The sequence below is a fragment of the Vicia villosa genome, linkage group LG5, assembly GCF_029867415.1.
Source record: "Vicia villosa cultivar HV-30 ecotype Madison, WI linkage group LG5, Vvil1.0, whole genome shotgun sequence".
Classification (NCBI taxonomy): domain Eukaryota; kingdom Viridiplantae; phylum Streptophyta; class Magnoliopsida; order Fabales; family Fabaceae; genus Vicia; species Vicia villosa.
In genome coordinates this window covers 157,264,831-157,284,556 of record NC_081184.1, presented here as the reverse complement: position 1 = coordinate 157,284,556, position 19,726 = coordinate 157,264,831, and the positions used below count along the sequence as shown (strand labels likewise).

The 19,726-nt window shown below is 31.9% G+C and overlaps 1 protein-coding gene and 2 non-coding genes across 3 annotated transcripts; 1 reads left to right on the top strand and 2 right to left on the bottom strand.

The window, feature by feature from the left end:
- Positions 1-11,344: 11,344 nt before the first annotated feature.
- TRNAL-AAG (transfer RNA leucine (anticodon AAG)) lies at positions 11,345-11,425 on the bottom strand. The gene has a single exon. It is a non-coding gene; the product is annotated as a tRNA-Leu (tRNA).
- A 241-nt stretch (positions 11,426-11,666) lies between these two features.
- LOC131603407 (uncharacterized) lies at positions 11,667-14,446 on the bottom strand. Its single transcript, XM_058875705.1, has 3 exons — positions 14,240-14,446; positions 13,486-13,854; positions 11,667-12,473 (listed from the first exon to the last, which is right to left on the bottom strand). Exons 1-3 carry the CDS (start codon positions 14,409-14,411, stop codon positions 11,776-11,778), a joined length of 1,239 nt encoding a protein of 412 aa, XP_058731688.1. The 5' UTR covers positions 14,412-14,446; the 3' UTR covers positions 11,667-11,775.
- An 80-nt stretch (positions 14,447-14,526) lies between these two features.
- TRNAG-UCC (transfer RNA glycine (anticodon UCC)) lies at positions 14,527-14,598 on the top strand. The gene has a single exon. It is a non-coding gene; the product is annotated as a tRNA-Gly (tRNA).
- The last annotated feature ends 5,128 nt before the right edge of the window (positions 14,599-19,726 follow it).

The following is a 19,726-nucleotide window of genomic DNA, read 5'->3' as shown; positions in this document are numbered from 1 at the left end:
CCAGTCTTGTGTAGTTTTGTTTTCTTGGTTTTAACTGAAATCGATTTTATTTTTTCTTAAATTCATGTGAATGCTAAGTCATCTATTTATCAACATGCGTGCCATTGGCCACTAATGATTCTCCGGCTGAAGTTAAATTAAAAGGAATGGAACATAGAATTCTGACAGTCATGCCTTTAAGAAATCTGTAGCTGAAGTCAAATTGTGATGCTTGTTTTTAATCTTAAAACGGGTTCTTCTCGTTCTTAAAGCATACTCAAATCTGATAATAAGATGAACAATGCCATTAACACACTCAAACAATCGGTAAACGTATATGGTGTCACTTCTATGCTCTTAAACACTTTACTTGCTTATCACAATTAATGTTGCAAGGGAGACCTTGAAAATAAGTAGTGAGACCAAACACTCGCAAAATATGCTGCTGAATTGGGTCTTTGGCCACAATACTAGTGCCGGACTAGATTAAGTTATTTTAAAAAGGCCTGTATTGAGAAATAGTCAAATGAATGAAAATCTTATATCTTAAGGATTTTTTCCACACCCTCGTGAAAAATTTTAATTACCTTTAGAATTTGTGAATGCTTCTTTGGATGCATTCCAAACACATTCGCCCCTGAATCAAGCCCTAAAGTTATACAAAAAAAATTTATGGATACATATCTCCGTGTAATTTACGGAGATGTATCTTCAGACACTGTTTTAATCAAAAGGACGTCAGACTCTTTCACCTTCCTCAGTTCTTAAAATGCTCTTTCAAACTTTTAACCTCTCAAGTCTCAAATTTTCTCAATTCACTATCTCTCAAACTCATTCAACTCAATTCAAAATTTCTTCCATCAACATCAAACTAAACGCATATTTGGTAAGTTTTTGTTTTTTCTAAACATTTTTTTTATTTCTAAATACATTTGTAGAAATTGAGCATTAGGTAATGTAATAAGTAGTTTACATATGTTATTTAATCGATCAATGTGTTTGATAGGTAGTTTAAATGATCAATGCATTATATTGGATGTCTGCGTGGACTACATTTCTGCAATGAACGTTCTTCTAAGTTGTAGAACCTTATGGAGATGCATCTTCAGAATTTTCCAACGTTTTAATTTTCAGATTTCAGTGATGCATCTCAAGAATTTATCAGTTTGCATTTTTTGGCTTAACCTCGTTGTGTTTCGTATGTATAATGCTTGTGTATGTGCATAATGCTTGTGTGATTTACTTATAGGAATTATGGTTGATAATCAAGATAGGTTGAGGCACAATAAAGTTGCACAATATGAATTTGTCTAGAGGGAAAAAGCTCGATTAATGCAAACACCTAACGTTTCTAGACCGAATGATGCAAAGACGTCACCTTTTAGGGGTTTAAGCATCTTTGCATTCGTCTTACCGTAGGAGATAGTTGTCACCTACTCACGCATCGAAGATATCATAGGCATTTGAGGCACCCGAGGGGTTTAGAGGAGATCCACCATACTTGTCCCTGCTGCCTCTTTACTCGAACCATATTGCCAGACATGTCTGCAACGGAGAGGTAAAATCCAGTTATATTCATTCTTTGAAAATCATGTTTGTTATATTATTTGAAGTATTCCAATGTGGTCTTTTTTCAGGACTGTGATGCTTTAAAATTTATCAACTATGGCTGGAAGATTATTGGTCTGCTGCAACCTAATGAGCAGTGATTTCAGGATGTGACACAATTATCTTGGCAGAGAGACTTGTGCAGGATCGGTAATGTTACGGTTAACCATGGTATGAGAAGACAAAGCCATACAAAATGTATCTTGACCGTTTGGTAGCATAGGATATACATTTTCATACATACTTTGATCACCGTGAGACACGTCCCTTTGACTAGAGCTATTAAAATGAGTTAGCCTATATGGGACGATCCGCTAGACCTGAAAAATCATAGGGCTCGAGTCTCAAAACTAAAGATCTTATTTTTCAGGGTTTTTTAGCCCAGCCCTAAAAAGTGCGCTATCTATTAGGGCTAGCCCATATGAGCCGTGGGTAGCCCATTAGGCCCTCATAATTATAAATTTTAATATATATATATATATATATATATATATATATATATATATATATATATATATATATATATATATATATATATATATATATATATATATATATATATATATATATATATTCATATTGTCTTACTCCAAAATAGCACATTGATCTTTTTCACCTCAATAATTTTTATCTTTATTCTATTCAATCATCCTCTTTTAAATATTATACATTAATATAATCAACATCTTTCATCGTATTATATTACCTTTTCTCTTAAGTTAAATATTCAAGTATCATTTTATATAATTTAGACATATATTGTATTTAGAAACACATTATAGTATTTATAAGAGATAATACAGTATTATGTTAAATATAATATAATTTTTAATTTTATTTATAATAAATATTATGTAGTTTTTATTTTAAATTTTTAAAATAAAAAAGTCCACTTCCGGTAACACGAAGTCCATCTAGGACCGAACTCGAGTAGTAATTCTCGAGCTCATATTACATAAGGTCTTTTTTGCCCAGCTCTAAAAAGCCCAGGGCCCGCCAAGGCCAGTCTGTTTAGGGGTGGTAGCCCATTTTGACAGCTCTACCTTTGACGACATAACCGTTTACTCTAGATGACTGACTTGCGGTTCACGTATGACGTTTCCTCATCTGTCTGTCCACGTCATGCGACAGTTCAACTACATGCAGTTTATTCCCAGATAATCTTTAGAGTTTGCTCCTTCTGCCTTGACGTATAGAGATATGGATACCATGTTTGATGATGAATTTTATCATGTGGTACTGTATGAGGCACAAAGTACCATAACTCCTAGCAGCTAGAGTGCTGCACACGGCTACATCAAGTGGTATTTTAGAGTGTCACACTCTTATGACACCGGATATTTCAGAAGATCCACCTAAGCCAACTCATCAGGAGATAATAGAGGAGAAACATGTTAGGGAATATCATATTGTTGATGTGTTGCCTAGATGTCACTGTATCATGGAGATTGGGCAGACGAGTATAGACAAAGGACTATTTTTGGATGACTCTGAGGTAAGGGGTATTTTAGATGCCATGATAGGGGAGACCCGAGAGACACTGCAGTACATGAGACAACGTATGAACATGGGGCCGAGTTTGTCATACACAGTAGCTTATAGTATTTGTATTATGAGCACTTTTTTTTGAATTTATTTTGACTTTATTGTGTACTCCGGATGTGTGTGTGTGTCATTTTCCTTTTTATATTATTCTGAAAGTGTATTGAAAATGATAATATAATTATAGTATATCGTCAATTTCATCTGAACATCTCTAAAAAAAAGTAAAATTATTGTCTAGTGTGAATACGAAGATGCATCTTCAAATTTTGTCTGATGTGAACACGAAGATGCACCTCCAGATCAATTTATGTTAAAAAATGGCGTTTTAGTGAAGAATGCATGGAATGTACATGTAACAGTAAATTTATTGAAGCCCCCTCCATCTAAACACACTCGAAATCTTGTGTTCTATTATTTATACTAGTTTTTTTTGCATTTATTTGTGAAGAAAAAAACTAAATTACACATATTTCAAATACAAACTTGATAAATCGAATGGGACCCTAATATTATCTATAGTTTTATACCATTCTTTCCTCCCCCTCCATTAAAATTTGTACGAATTCACTATAAGGCTATGTACAATGGGGGTGTTGAAAAACAAATTCAATAGTTGAATCCTTGCAATGAGGGTGTTGAATAGGGTGTTTAAAGTGAGGTGTATTAATTGGTGTTGAAAGTTTTCAACATGTTGAATGTGAAAAGAGTGGAGTCCACAAAATACTTTGTAAAATTTTATTGGTTGTTTTGAATGTTTAAATTTTTTAGTGTGTTGTGAATGGTGGTGGAATAGGATGTTGAATTTTATTAAACAAAATCATTGTAGTGAGTATAAATTGAATGTGTGTTGAATTATTAGGTGGAAGAAAGAGAAGATGATGTGTAGTATAAAAAATGAAAAAGAAGAGTGTTGAATAATAAAACCATTGTACATAACCTAATTAGGGATGACAATTTGATCAATTTCTAATGGGTATCTCCAAAAAAATATCCATTAAGAATAGCATAAAATTTTGTAAAACGTATACGAGAGTAAACTCAAATAATTACCTACTAAAATAAGCGGGAATGTGTGCGGGTATGGACACATTAATACCCACCTTGTCTCATACTCGCACAAAATATATATATATATATATATATATATATATATATATATATATATATATATATATATATAATTTTATATTATTACATATTATGTATAATACTTTAAGAATAAACACCAAGGTTAAAGCATTACATAATTAATAGAAGTGTCTGATTATTTCATAATTCAACAGTAATTTTTTTTAAAAAAAATTTCTAATATTTTTAAAAATTTAAAATGATATGATAATTTATAATTGGTCCATTTATTTTTATTAGAAATGTGGGTAACGAGTACGGGTATAGGTACTTGCGTACCAATGGTATGAGTATAAGTGCTAATGTCGGTGTCCAAGCGGGTGTGAGCTCAAGTATGAAGATTTTTTCCAATCGAGAGTTGGGATGAATACTGAGTACCCTGTCCAAACCTTGCTCATTGCCATTCCTAACTACAACTAACAATCAATATTAAATATTATTAATTTTCAATACTAAATTGAATAGTGACATGACACTTCAAAGTGTGTCTTAACATTTATCTTATCCAAAAATCACACTTTCTTATAAATCAAAGGGTTCCTATCGACATAGGTTCTTATTGGATGTGTAGGCTGCTCCGATGCGGTTGTGCAAGGTAGATTTGCAAGGTTAACACTCCAACACTTAAATCAGTGAGTGAACGAGAGGGAAATGAGACTGGGTAGAGCAAATTATAAGTAGAATCATATCTCTTTACTGTCCACACGGTAATTTATATACAATAGGCAACAATTAGACCTATGCCGTATTGGGCCTACGACCGACCCAAATCAGCTGTTGTTAAGACTTGCCGTGACATGATATACGAGAAATTTCTCAAGTAATCAGGTTGAATTCCTTTAGCCGAAATCTTATGTTTAGAAGTGGAAGATATTTGAGGACAACTACATTAAATGTCAGTCTCATTATTGAGACGTTTCACAGGTTTTTCTTCACATGTGACTTTAAGCTCGTAAGATAGGGCGCGATGTGTAACACCTCATTTCTACCCAGCAATTATTCAAGAATCAGAGTTTCAAAATTTCTCGACAACCAAATGAGGCGTCACATATTTATTTCACAATAAATCACTTAATAGCATTTAGCGGATACATACCACTTTCTTTGATCAATTAAACAAATACTCAGCATATAATACTTTTCAAAACAGGGTAACTTCTTTTATTAGAACATGGCAGAATCATAGTTCTCAATCTTTCAATCAATAACATCTTATTCAGCTAAGATAAAACAATAAACAACAACATCATAAACATCTTAAATCACCCCCCGAGTGCTACGTATCAGAGCGACAACCGACTCGATTAACGACAACTAAATCTTTATACTCGAACACCTGCACGTTACCAATATAAAGGCAACGACGAACAAGAGAAAAGCGTGAGATATTAAATCATATAAGTAAGCTCATGATAAATTGTATATTAGGATTCAGACATATATAATTATCGCATCACAAGTATTAATATTGCAATGCACTTCATACTTTCACCAACTCACAAATCTCACATACTTTTCATCGCACCACAAGTCACAACACTTCATATCATATCAATTATATATAAAGGTTATTAAGACACCAGCTTAATAAAATGTTTCCTTTTTTCATATGATCAATCATTCTTTATATATCTATCTAATCAATTCCATATATTAATAAAATATTTTTTTCTCTCACATGAATAATCAACTCCATATATACTGCCAAATAAAAAAAAATAAATAACACTTCTACTCTTTAAAAAATGAATTTAATTATTTTTTAATTATAAATAGCAATACTAAAAATTTGATCAATTAACGATCCTATTTATATTACTACTAGAAATTTACTATAATATTGATGTTAATGAAAAAAATACTTTTTTAATTCTTAAAAAAACTTATCATTATTTTCTTCAATTTTATTTAAATTAAATTTTAATTAAATTTATATGAATAATATATTTACATACTAGAAAGTAATATGTTTTAGTATATTTTCTGAAGGATAGAAAAACACTTAGAAAGGGGGGGTTTGAATAAGTGTAGCTTTAAAACTTGTAAGATAAACAATGATTTTTATCCTGGTTCGTTGTTAACTAAACTACTCCAGTCCACCCCCTTGGAGTGATTTACCTCACCTGAGGATTTAATCCACTAATCACACTTGATTACAATGGTTTTCCACTTAGACAACTGCTAAGTCTTCTAGAGTACCCTGATCACAACCTGATCACTCTAGGAACAAACTGCTTAGACAACTTCTAAGACTTGCTAGAGTATACTGATCAACAACCTGATCACTCTAGTTCTTACAACTTAATGTAAATAAATTCTTTTAAGAGTTACAATGCTTCTTATAAAGCTATTATCACAACTGTGATTTTCTCTTAAGTTTAAGCTTAAATCTCACTAAGATATTACAACAGCAATGTAGTGAGCTTGATGATGAAGTTTGAGAGCTTTTGAATTTGACAGCGATTTTGGATAGTGCGCAAGTGTTGTATTTAGCTTCTCATCAGAACTTCATATTTATAGGCACTTGAGAAGATGACCGTTGGGAGCATTTAATGCTTTGCGTATTCCGTACAGCATTGCATTTAATGTTTCACTCTTTTGTCAACTACCTCGAGCCTTGTTTCCGCTGTGTCTACTGACGTTGCCTTTAATAGCTTCTAACGTTCCTTTTGTCAGTCAGCGTAGCCTGCCAGTCTAGTACTTGCTTCTGATCTGATGTTTGTGTAAACAACGTTTGAATATCATCAGAGTCAAACAGTTTGGTGCAGAGCATCTTCTTGTCTTCTGACCTTGAAGAGCTTCTGAGCGTGATACCATGAGAACTTCAGTGCTTCTGCTTCTGATCTCAAGTTCTTCTAATGCTTCCATAGACCCATGTTCTGATTCTGCTTGACCATCTTCTGATGTCTTGCCAGACCATGTTCTGATGTTGCATGCTGAACCTTCTGAGTCAGTGCTTCTTGCGCTGATTTTGTGCATACTCTTTATATAATTCCTGAAACGGAAATTGCATAGTTTTAGAGTACCACATTATCTCATACAAAGTTCATATACTTGTTATCATCAAAACTAAGAATATTGATTAGAACAAATCTTGTTCTAACATTTTCAACTAAAAAATATTAGAAATTCTCATTATTAAATCTTCTTCAATTTATAAAATTTTATTTTATTAAATTTTAAATTTTAATATGAATATTATATTTATATGAATAATATACTTATATACTAGAAATTCACTTAATTTTTAATTCTATTCACATAAGACAGTACTATTAACATTTACTACTATAAATTTTATCAATTTGATTTCATATGAAATAAAAAGTTTCTTTTAATTTTTTAAAAAATATTCCCATTGTTTTTTTTTATTAAAATTAAATTCTTTTCTATTCAATTACATTAAAGGATACAAATAATATATTTTTAAATAAAGTAAGAGATAGTTTTTAAAATGTGCATAAAAAATTGTTAAAAAAAATTAAATTATAAGTAATAATTACAAAATATTATAATTTCAAAGAAAAAAAATTAAAATTTATTTAAATAATGTGCTAGTACTACTATGACTCTAATATTCATTCAATTACAATATATATACTAATACTTACAAAATGAACACAAAAAATATATTAATTTTTACCTTTAACTTAAGTGAATAGAATTAAAATTTAATTTAAATAAAATTGAAGAAAATAATGAGAATTTTTTTTAAGAATTAAAAAAAGAATTTTTTTCATTAACATTTATATGATAGTAAATTTCTAGTAGTAATATAAATAGTATCGTTAATTGATCAAATTTTAAGTATTGCTATTTATAATTAAAAAAATAATTAAATTTAATTTTTTAAGAGTAGAAGTTTTATTTATTTATTTTATTTGGCAGTATATATGGAATTGATTATTCATGTGACAGAAAAATAATATTTTATTAATACATGGAATTGATTAGATAGATATATAAGGAATGGTTGGTCATATAAAAAAAGGAAACATTTTATTAAGCTGGTGCTTTAATAGCCTTTAGATTTTAAATGAATCAAAGGTTGTAAATGAGTGTAATACTTGGTGTAACTAATTGGTGTAATTTGATCCCTCCTCTCATATATATATATATATATATATATATATATATATATATATATATATATATATATATATATATATATATATATATATATATATATATATATATATATATATATATATATATATATATATATATATATATATATATATCATTCATTTACTTTGCAAGCCAATTCACGATACATCACAAGTATAAATCACAATTCTAGTCCCAAAACATCACTGCATATAAGTCATACATCTAGTCACAAAACATCACATATAAGTCACACCAGACATATTCAGTTAATCGTATTCACAAGTATTGATATCATCATACTATTCATAAAATCATCAATTCACATCTTCACATACTTCCATCATTTAACAAGTCACAAAATACAATCACGATATGGTCACAAAACGTCACAATTATGAATCACATAAGACACATGGAACATGACTCATGTATATGCATGTGGTACCAATCGGAGCTTCAGCCCCCGTCACCAATTGTCCAATTCAGAGGCACAAGGCATAAGCCTTCGTCACTAATTTGCCAATCCAGGCCATCACAATATATATGCAAATGTATGCGACTCGATGAACCGAACATCACACAACATCATCATCATCATCATTTACTTCACAAAATACTCGTCACAAGGCATACACCTATATCACAATTATTACCGATTATTAAAGGTAATAACACTTCACACATATTATAACAACTTCATATAAATAACGAAACAATACCGACAATTCACCTAATCAACGATCAATACCCTTAACAAATAATCACAAAGATATTCACAACCAATCCATAAGATATAATCACAACTCAATACCGGTTAATCAGACACAATTCAATTACTTCACCAATTATCCGATTCATTCAGTTATATTCACTACTTATTGTCATACCATAATCCCTATGTCATTTACTAAATCTCAAAGCATGATTACGGTCAAATTCTCAAGATACCGTCATTTATTGATAAACCGAATAATTTATCTAAGTCCAAGTATTTTCCAATTAAATAAACTAATTGAAATTAATTCATCTATTAATTAAATCAACCAATTAATAATCCTATTATATTACTTTCAATCCACTACTATTCCTATTCTATTTCCAATTTCTACTGTTCTACTGTTAACTAGGCATTTGTTCTACTCATGCTACATATTTCACAATTCCTTAATCCTACTGTTTCACTTATATTGTACCATTATATATAAATGTATCTTAAGTAACAGTGACAAGCACCATGGAAAACAAAACAACACGCTCATGTATGGAACAACAAGAAAACAATATACAGCATACATTGAAAATTGCATAAAAACGAAAAGATAATGTAGCTTAATGGGGTGTGCCGATCGGCACCCCCTTCACACACATGAGGCCGCCCGTCGAGGCTCAAGTTGCCGACCGTCGCGGCATGAATGTTGACCGTCATGGTCATCTCCACCGGACGACTCACCTTTGTTTCCTCATTGTTTCCAGCACGCGCACAATTATTATTCCCAATTCCAATTTTCAATGAACAACAACATTAATTTCAACGGTAATAGAAACAAAATTAACACAACCCAATGACCAATCTATACCCTAATACCCAACATACAAGGTTTTATGAGCCCAATTATAGGAATAGAACCCCACCCTTACCTTATTCAATTTGAAGCAACTTGATGGGTCTCCTATTGCACTTCCGATTTTTTGGCACCATAGATGGAAATCTCTAAGTTTGTTCCTCTTCTCCAAGAATTGCCTCCTTCTCTTCACATCTTGTTTTCTCCAAAATGATAACACTACCCTTCTCATTCTCTAAAACCTTAATTTTATCATTCCAATTGGGCATAGTCTTTAACACTTTCTCTTTATTATTCTTCACAAACCAATTTAGGCCCAATAAGATAAATAATCCAAAATAACCAATACATCACTTTTAATAATATTTCATTGATATAATAATCCATTTGCCGACATAGCCACTTATTCACCAAAATATACTCCTCAACCGATAATTTCTGAAAATAAAAATAATAATATTTAATTAAACAAATAATTAAATAATTGGGACGTTACACGATGCTTCCTCCTAGGGTGTTCAATTGCATTTAAGTGTTGTTATATTTTCAACGTAAAATCTTACTGTTGATTTTTTTTTTTGTTTTTCCATTTTATTTCATTCTACAACGTTGATTCACCTATCTTGCTTCATTATAAAGGTTGTCTTGACTTTTCAAATATTTTCCGCTCTCTCTTTCAAATAAAACTTATTGTTCCTTCACAAACCCTTTCTTCTCTGCTAAGCTTCAATGACCTCTGATTTTGCTACTTGTCTTTTACTGTCCATTGTTCCTGACTTATCTTTGTTTTTGAACTTCTCATCTTCTAGTTGTTTTTTCGTTCCTCTTCTTTACTTACGTAATATTTTTAGCCCATTTCCATTACATTTGTTGCTTATTTTTCTTGTCATTACTATGGAAAATATAGAAAATATTTCAAAAAACATAATGAATGAGTCTGATGATGGAGATTCTTGATAACATGCAAAATGTAAAATTTTATTAGCTAGATTTGCACCTATTTTAGAGTAGATTAATGCAATTTGTGTGGTTTTATGCTAGCATTATATCTGTATTTCAGGTACCTGGCAGTTAGAGGCCTTTGCGCGATAAAACAGTGAAAATGGTGAAAACAAGAAAATACCAAGTTCTGACTGTCATGACGGGCGTCATGAAGACCAATGCCAAGATCGTCTGCGTAAAAAGTCATAGAAACAAGAAAGGTAATTCAACACACCATACAGGACAGACCATCAGCCTAGGTTACCCTCGCCACGATCTAGGAATCTTTTGAAAGAGTCATGACGGGTGCCAAAAATGGAAAATAAATACCAAGTTCTGACTGTCATGAAGACCAATGCCAAGATCGCCTGCGTAAAAAGTCAGAGAAACAAGAAAGGCAAGTCAACACACCATAAAGGACAAAATGAATATGTTGAGAGTGGGATTTGAACCCACGCCCTTTCGGACCAGAACCTTAATCTGGCACCTTAGACCAACTCGGCCATCTCAACTTACATGCAATAATTTGATATAAAATTGTATACAATATTTGAAAAATAAAATTATGATGTTGTAAGAGCACAATTTATTGCACTATCATTTAATCACAAATTATTTTATGTGTGACTTTTAAGTTAATTAAAGTCAATTATATAAATTTAATAATTTGACTATTATAATAGATTTATAATATTAAAAATCTGTACACTGCCACTCTGCTTATAAATTCAATACATATTTGCAGGAAATAACTAATAAAACTATAACATATTTGTATTGGCTTATCATGCCTAACACAGTGTATTACCAGAGTTTTGTACAATATTTCTTGTATAAAAGGATAAAGCTATAATGTTACATGTCACTCATGTAACTCAGGTGTTATAGGCTTAAATGCAGCCAACACCACAGAAACTTTACAAGCAAGAAATCCCATCATTCCAACTATGATATCCTTTGGTGTTAAGATCACATCAAGATAATCTCCTGAGCTATACTTTACTACAAACACAGCAAAAGCTAAAGCCAATGCTACACTTACTATTGGACCCTTCAATCCTTTGAACAATGCATCAGTTCCTTTTTTGTTGCTTGTGATTAATTCTGAACCTGGTAATCCATCCACATACCTCTGCAATAATAGCAGATATAAGAAGCCTCCAATCCCACCGACCAAGAAAGCGAACCCAGTATTTTCACCAGATGAGAAGAAAGCAATTGATGTGCCGAAAAATATCAGCACAGCATCATAAAATAGCAATGAGAATTTCAAATTTGAATATTCCTTCATGCTCTCTTCCTTTGAGATCTTAGGATTTAGGAGCAAGGTAGTGTCGTAAAGTCCTTTGTTAAATAAACTTAAAGGATCGGTTCCTTCGAGCTGAGTTACCAGGCTAGGTCTTAATTCCAACATGGATAAATCGGTTCCTTCACCAAGCAATACATCCTCAACCGGAAAATCGTATTGGAAGCCGGTGTACTGTGGTACTTCTTCTGGGAATGATGGCTGCCATTCCGAACTGATGGAAATTAAGGAGATATTTCCTAGGCGCCATTGACCTGACCTTAGAGGGAGAAGAAGAGTATTGTTAAAGAAATGAACTCAATTGATTGTTCCAACAGTCATTTTTTTAGTTTCATAAAGACCATACTTTATAGGCCAAAAATTTGAAGTTGCGGAGATAATACTCTTGAATATAGGCCAAACACTTTATGTAGTACCTTAAGTTGTTTAATTGTACCAAATTAGTCCTTCAAGTATTTGTTGTTCCACATTGGTTCTGTAAGTTCCATTATATCATACATGTACCCATTTGTCATTTTTGCACACATTCTGTTACATATATACACATGTGTCCGTCATATTGCCGATGTATCCTACGTGTACCCCTTTGTTATCTCCCACGCATACCTCTAATTTGGGGCAAATTTTGCGCAAAAGAGAGGAGGAATTGTGGGAATTCTTCTCAAAGATTTTCATACATTGAGCGATGAGTATCTCGAGGCTATGTAGCCTACTCCTCTTCTCTCTCGTGCAATATTTGTCCCTAATTGATTAATCTAATTATGCAATGGAACAGGCAAGAGGTATACGTAGGAGAGGGAAAAACGGTACTCGTAGATGAGTGGTCCAACTCATTCCTGCAATGTTTGTAACATAAAGGACCCATCTGTATTTTTGTAACAGGATGTGTGAAAAAGGTTAACAGTTATAACTTTACACATGCTTGCTAGCAAATAATGCAAGGGTTATTTTCCTCAGAACTTGAACAAATTTGAGGGAAGTCAGATATTGATTAAAGGGTTTGGCTCCTCTAAAACAAGTAGTTAGTAAAGTGAGAAAATCAAGGGTTGATATTTTAATCCCCGTGATTTGTTATGCAGGTGCATATAATATCAACCATTGATTTGTTTATCAACGGTTAATGTTAATCACTTCACTCTCTAAAGTGGATTACTCACTTTAAAGGAGCCTTTTCCTAGAGTAAAGGTCCTTCAAAATTGAAGATCAATGATGATGTCCACTGAATCTTAAATAACTCCAAAAACAAAGAAACAAACAATATCATACCCGATTCAACACTGACCCAAAGAGCCTCAACTCGTGCAATTTTCGGACCCTGGAAAACAAATTCATCAACAGAACCTCTTTGGAAATGAAAACTATCCCCTGATTCTTCAGAACTATCCGGCATCAAACTCACAGGTAATCTCTGCAGTATGGAATTTCCATCTTCATCTATGAAGCATAGGAGAACTCCAGCATTGAAGTCGCTTATATTCGATCCATATAAGTTGCTGGTAACCAACTTGACTCTGAATAAAGATTTGGACCTATCCTCCTTAATGGAAGATAAAATATTTTCTAATGATGTACTTGTGTACACTTTCACTTCAGAGGCTGGCAAAAGTCCTGAAGGTCGAGCATAACTCCCAAAATCTGCAGCACAAACCATTAGCTACGAAACACCGACATAGACACAGACACAGACACAAACATCAGACACAGCCACCAGACACAACACTGACTATACGGTTATTAACCAGCATGTAAATTACTCCCAAATTGCTTAAAAAACTTTCTCAAAACACCGACGTAGACACACACACAAACATCAGACACAACACTGACTATACGGTTATTAACCAGCATGTAAATTACTCCCAAATTGCTTAAAAAACATTCTCAAAATTCCAAATCATGTTGTTTTAATTTTTTCATCCTTCTTTTTTTTTTTTTTTCAGTTAATAACATAATATCATCACAAAAACGTTCAAAGTTCAATTTTTTAATAGTTTAAGCAAGAAATAGTGAAGTGGTTTACCTTGAAAATTGGTATCAGAGAATTTGGAATGAATAGAAAAGGGTCGATGTTTGTGTTGAGTTGAAATCCTTCTAGTTGAGTTGAAGCGTGTTGTTTTTCTCGTTTTGAAAGCTTGATTTTGGATTATAGAAGTTGAAGGAATCATCGTCTTCACAGGAATTGTTGTCTCCATAGCTATAGCTCTGAACCCTCTTCCACAAACGCTTGTAGAATTTGGAACCGAATGATAATAAAGAACACATATTCATATGTTTTAAATTTAATTTATTTCAAAAGGTTAACGCCAAGCGTTTGTAGTCCAACGGTTAGGATAATTGCCTTCCAAGGAATAGACCCGGGTTCGACTCCCGGCAAACGCATCAACTTTTTCAATTTTTTTCATTTATTGATAATGGACGTTGTTCACATTTAATTTGTCTAGAGTGGGAGTCTAAGGAAGAGATAGTGCATGAGGTTCAAGCAGAGGTATTTTTTCACAGGCCTTTCCGACACATCAATGCTTTGTCTTTATGAGGACATATGACCATGCAAATCTAGGAGGTAAAGATAGGTTACATATTTTAATTTTTTTTACATTTTATTTTCTTATTTAATAAATGTATAAACAATGACAAAAAAAAATATTAATTTGACTACTTTAGATGAAGAATCATACATTAGTTTCATTTAAGACAAGGGAATGTTTTGCCTTGTCACAATAAGTGTTTTAGCACGATTGATTGTAGTCTATCGACAACCTTTTCAAAAAGGTAGCACAAAGCAAAAAATAACTTTTATTTTTCGGATAGAGAGATGACAATGATATTTGACAACATATCGTGTCTAAAGCATTTGCCCGTCAGTATATGTGTTTGTATGTATTGTCAAGGTGATACAAGGTAATGAAGTTTGTTCATAGAAAAGCTACAATCAATTGATTGGGTGTTTGGTTTTGATGATGACAACACATAATATCAAACGATATTAAGTGAAGTCATTATATCTTGATGATAGATTAAACGGTCAAAGATAGTCAAGATGTTTCATCAAGCCATCCTCCTGAAGATGCTCTTAAAGATCAAGTTACCTACGTGAAATCAACATTGTGGTTAAACAACACTCAAGTGAAGACTTTTGTTTCAAGATTTGTCAGTGGTTTAACCCTTGCCGTTTAATGATGATAGGTTAGATCTGTGGAAAGCTAGATTTAAAATGCTCATTGAAAGTTTTTATTTTGAATTGGGGGAAATTGTAGTCAATGTTGTATTTATTCCTACTCACTATGTTAATGGTGAAGTGGTAGATAAACCTGATTTCTTTTCGACAGAAGTATGCGAGAGAAAGTTTAAACTTGATTTCAAAACTAAAAAACTTTTTGGTTATGTCTTTAAGTGAAAAAGAATTTCTTTATGTCCTCAGCTGTAATTTTTCCAAGAAAACATGGGAAACTCTTAAAATGATCTATGGAGTCTCTCCAAGTATCAAACAAAAGGAAATGAACACACGAGGCGAAAAATTTAAAACACTAGATGAATGTAAATGATATCTTTACATATGGTGTTCAACCATTGAAAATCTTGAAAGTCATGTTAAACCTTCATAGCTATCAAATATGTAACAGTTAAGAATTTGAATCAGAAACCTGATCCAATCCTTAAATCGGGAGAAGAAATCATCGAGAAACTTAAGGAGCTGATTCAACCATTGAAAGATAAAGGAATAAGTTCAAGAATCCTATAAGAATATTCATCAAAGAAGAAGAAACGTCAACTCTAGCATTTTCATTTGAAAGAACAATCTCGGTGGAAGAGGAACCTAAAAAATTCTCCATTTGATAATGGAGAAACTTCATTAAGAATATTTACTTTAATCAATGAAGAAGATGAAGAAGCTTCATCTAGTGGAGTTTTCTAAAGAAGAAATGAGGAAGAATTATCAACAAGAAATTTCCTTAAAGACTCAAAGTCAAGAATAAATCTTGAAGAATCAACCTCTAGCAGACTCTTCGAAGATACTTCATCCGATAAAGAAGATGAACATGTTTGCTTGAAAGCTCCTGTCGAAGAAGATGACTGTGAGGTAATAAATTTAATGTACAATCAATTGTTTAAATTAAATGCCATGTTAATCGAGGAACATGATAAGTTTGAAAAGAGTAACTTAGATCTTAAAGATTACATTGAGTTTCTAGAGAATAGTAATGAAATGATAAGATATGAAATTGGTAAAATTAACCATGCTAGTAAGTGTGAGATTTTATGTTTCTATGAAAAAGAAAGTGAAAGTATTGCATGAAAACCTTAGTAAATTTACAAATGGAAGAGATAACCTGTCAAATCAAAAGTCTTCCTTGAATAAAACTGGATTAGATTTTAAATTAAGTAGATCACATAGTAAAGACTTAAATGAATAAATTAAATAGTCCTATATATAAATGCACGTTAAGCAATAAGTTTGGACAATTAGGTCCATTTTATTATGATAAACTAATAGGGTCTAAAAGTAATAACCCTAATCCTCTTAGAGCTAGTAACACACCAGGATCCAAAAAGATTTGGATACTAAAGGTAAAAACCTTATTTATTTGGAGGAATGATTTGAAGCTTTAATAAAGCCTGTTGCACCCCAATTTTTGACCTCTGAGATCCCATCATTTTCTAAGTGTTATGATCATTATTGTTATACCCCAAAATTTGCCCGCGTTTTTTTTCAAAGAGAAGTCAAAAGACTTCTGTCTAAAAATTTGGAGTTTTATACAATCTTGGATTTTTATTTCATAAATATCCTGATTTTATGAATACTCAATTTTTAGAATTTTTTATACAGTATTTTGGTTCGCTGTTAAATTTATTCTTACATAAACGCCAAATACTGTTTATCACTTCATACACTGTTTATTTGAGATTTATTTTCAGATAAATAATGCTGACGCAGTTTGTGCAGAATTAAAATTTGCAGGCGCGGAGTCCGGATTTCAGATTATACTGGTAACAATTAAATTATTATTGGTTTTATTTCCCACTAATTTTTATTTTTATACTATATTATTTTTTCAAAATCTCTTTCTTTCTTTTCAAATATCTTCCTTTCTTTTTCTTTCAAATCAAATCCTAGCTTTATTCTATACCCCTTTTCTTTTCAAAACCTACCATACTTTTTTTCAAATCCTACTACTATTCAAAACGGTAACACTCCACTCCCAACGACTCTATCTCTCTCTTTTCACTCTATAAATACTCCTCATTTTTTCTATAAATTCTCACATCAAATTTCACTCATCTCCCAAATTTCTCAAACTTCTATCTCATAATTATTTTCTCTTCTTCCTCGGCAAAAATGGCAAAGTGGATGGATACACTTTTTCTTATAGTCATCACTATTTTTACGGTGATCATGTCCTTCTTCTGTCTGCATAGTCCTGAAAAATGCGGACCTGCGATGGTTACACTTCCGATCATCTATTTTCTGTTGTTCATAGCATGGATTATTAATCGTCATTTTTAAAGTTTGTTGTATCTGTCGCTTTCAAATAGTGTACCGTTTATTTTATTTATCGTACTGTTCATTATATTATGTAATATTTGTACTGTTAGTATTAAATATTGTACTATCTGTCGTACGGTAGTTTAATTATCAAGATAATATTATGTGTGTTAAATATTTATTTTTCTGTGCATTAAATATTTTTTTTTCAAGGTTATTATCGGTATTTTCGTTCGCGTACAGTATATTTTATTTATTTATTATGTTTGTGTTTTTCTAACAGCTCAGGTAAATAAATTTTTCACCATTAACACAACAAAAACAAAAAAAGAAAAAAATTAACTTTAAACTGTTGAATTTTCACTTTAACTGTTACGTTAATACCCGGACAGCTAGTTACCAGTCAAACCCGCTATCAGCGCAATTCTCCGTGTTTGTACCATCAGTCAAATCAATTTTTCGCACTTCAAATTTCCAAGATTTTGTTCTAGAAGTCTTCTGATAATCACGTGGTCAACAGAGACTCAACACTGCACAAAAATCAGGTACGCCTAACTGTCTCCTACACAAACAGTCCCTAACTAGGGTTTTTGTTTTTTTTTCAGGAGAACGAGTTTTTGAGACCTCAAATGGATTTCATGGATCTCCATATGTCTCAAAATACCACCAGAAAAATTTTCAAACTTCGATTCGCTCAGACGCACAGTCAACAGCTCAAACAGTCAACAGACGACCAGTTTGACCAAAAAGTCAACAGACAGTCAAAAATGTAATTTTTTGTCAACATCCATATTTTGTCAAAAGATTCATCATGTGATCAATGGTTGATCATAATTCATCAAGAAAAGTTCAGAAATCGACAAAACTCAAAATTGCAAAATTAGAGTTTTTTAGCTAAAAGTCAACTGAACTTTGACCGACCATAACTCTCTCATAATTTATCAGAAAAATTCCAACCAAAGCTCATCCTTAAGGAAATTCAATTCTCTACAACTTTGATGTTGGGACCAAGGTCAAGAAATGCTTCCGCCTAAGAGATATAAGCCAAAACATTACGGGTCATTTTGAAAGTCAACAAAAAGCAGTTTTTTTGTCAAAGCCCATATCATCAAAATAACTTCTCCAAATGCAAAAACGCTTCCAAAGTGGCTTGTAGATGACATCTTGGGCTTTCCAAAAAGTTAAAGAACACTTTCATAGGATCAAAATTGAGGGAGATATGCCTTGATGAAGTTGACCTTTTTTGGAAAAATGCATGAAACAAGTAATGACCAAAATTTGATTCTTTTTCAAAAAGGCCAATTCTTTTGTGATTCAATCTTGATTCCCATATGTCTAAGGGGAATCCACGACCCATCCATGATCCATAACATTTTTATTTCATTTTAATTAAATTTTATTCATTTAAAGTTTAATTAAAGTGAGATAATTCAAGGATAATTCAATGATAATTCAAGGATAATGCAAGGAAGCTTCATGTGATACAAGCAATGATATATTCAAAGCATCAAAGATAAGATTGCAAGATTGGAAAGAATAATAATTGAGTGATTAAACCATGGTTAAGTTTTTTATCTTAGCATAAAAGAATATTCCATTCTTTTTCCACAAAATCAATCATTATTTTTTCCACTTGCTTGGCCTCCTAGATCAAACTCTTTGCCTATAAATAAAGCTTCATTTTCTTCATTCAAGGGGGGAAAAAAAAGGGAGAAACAAGAGAAGAACAACAACACACTCCAAAAGCATAGCATAAGTTTTATATTTTCCAAAAGTTTCAGGAAACTTGTAAAAATCAAGGCTCATTCAAATAGCCACTTTCAATCAATTTCAATCACTCTATTCCACTCTTGGGACATCATAGAGTAAGTACAATGTAATTTCTTTTTTAATATGTAGTAGTGTTAGGAGTTCATGAATTAAAAACTCCATATTTATGCATATTTTCAATTTCTCAAAAAAAAAAAATGTTTTAATTTTAGTTTTAAGTTGATAAAATGTTTATTTAATTTTTAACATAAAAAT

What these genes read in the sequence shown, in the direction of transcription:
- LOC131603407 (XM_058875705.1), bottom strand. Translation starts at nt 14,411, where the DNA reads ATGGAGACAACAATTCCTGTGAAGACGATGATTCCTTCAACTTCTATA. An exon ending in CTCTGATACCAATTTTCAAG is followed by an intron (nt 13,855 to 14,239) that starts GTAAACCACTTC and finishes TTTGTGCTGCAG; the next exon opens with ATTTTGGGAGTTATGCTCGA. An exon ending in TTGGGTCAGTGTTGAATCGG is followed by an intron (nt 12,474 to 13,485) that starts GTATGATATTGT and finishes CTCTAAGGTCAG; the next exon opens with GTCAATGGCGCCTAGGAAAT.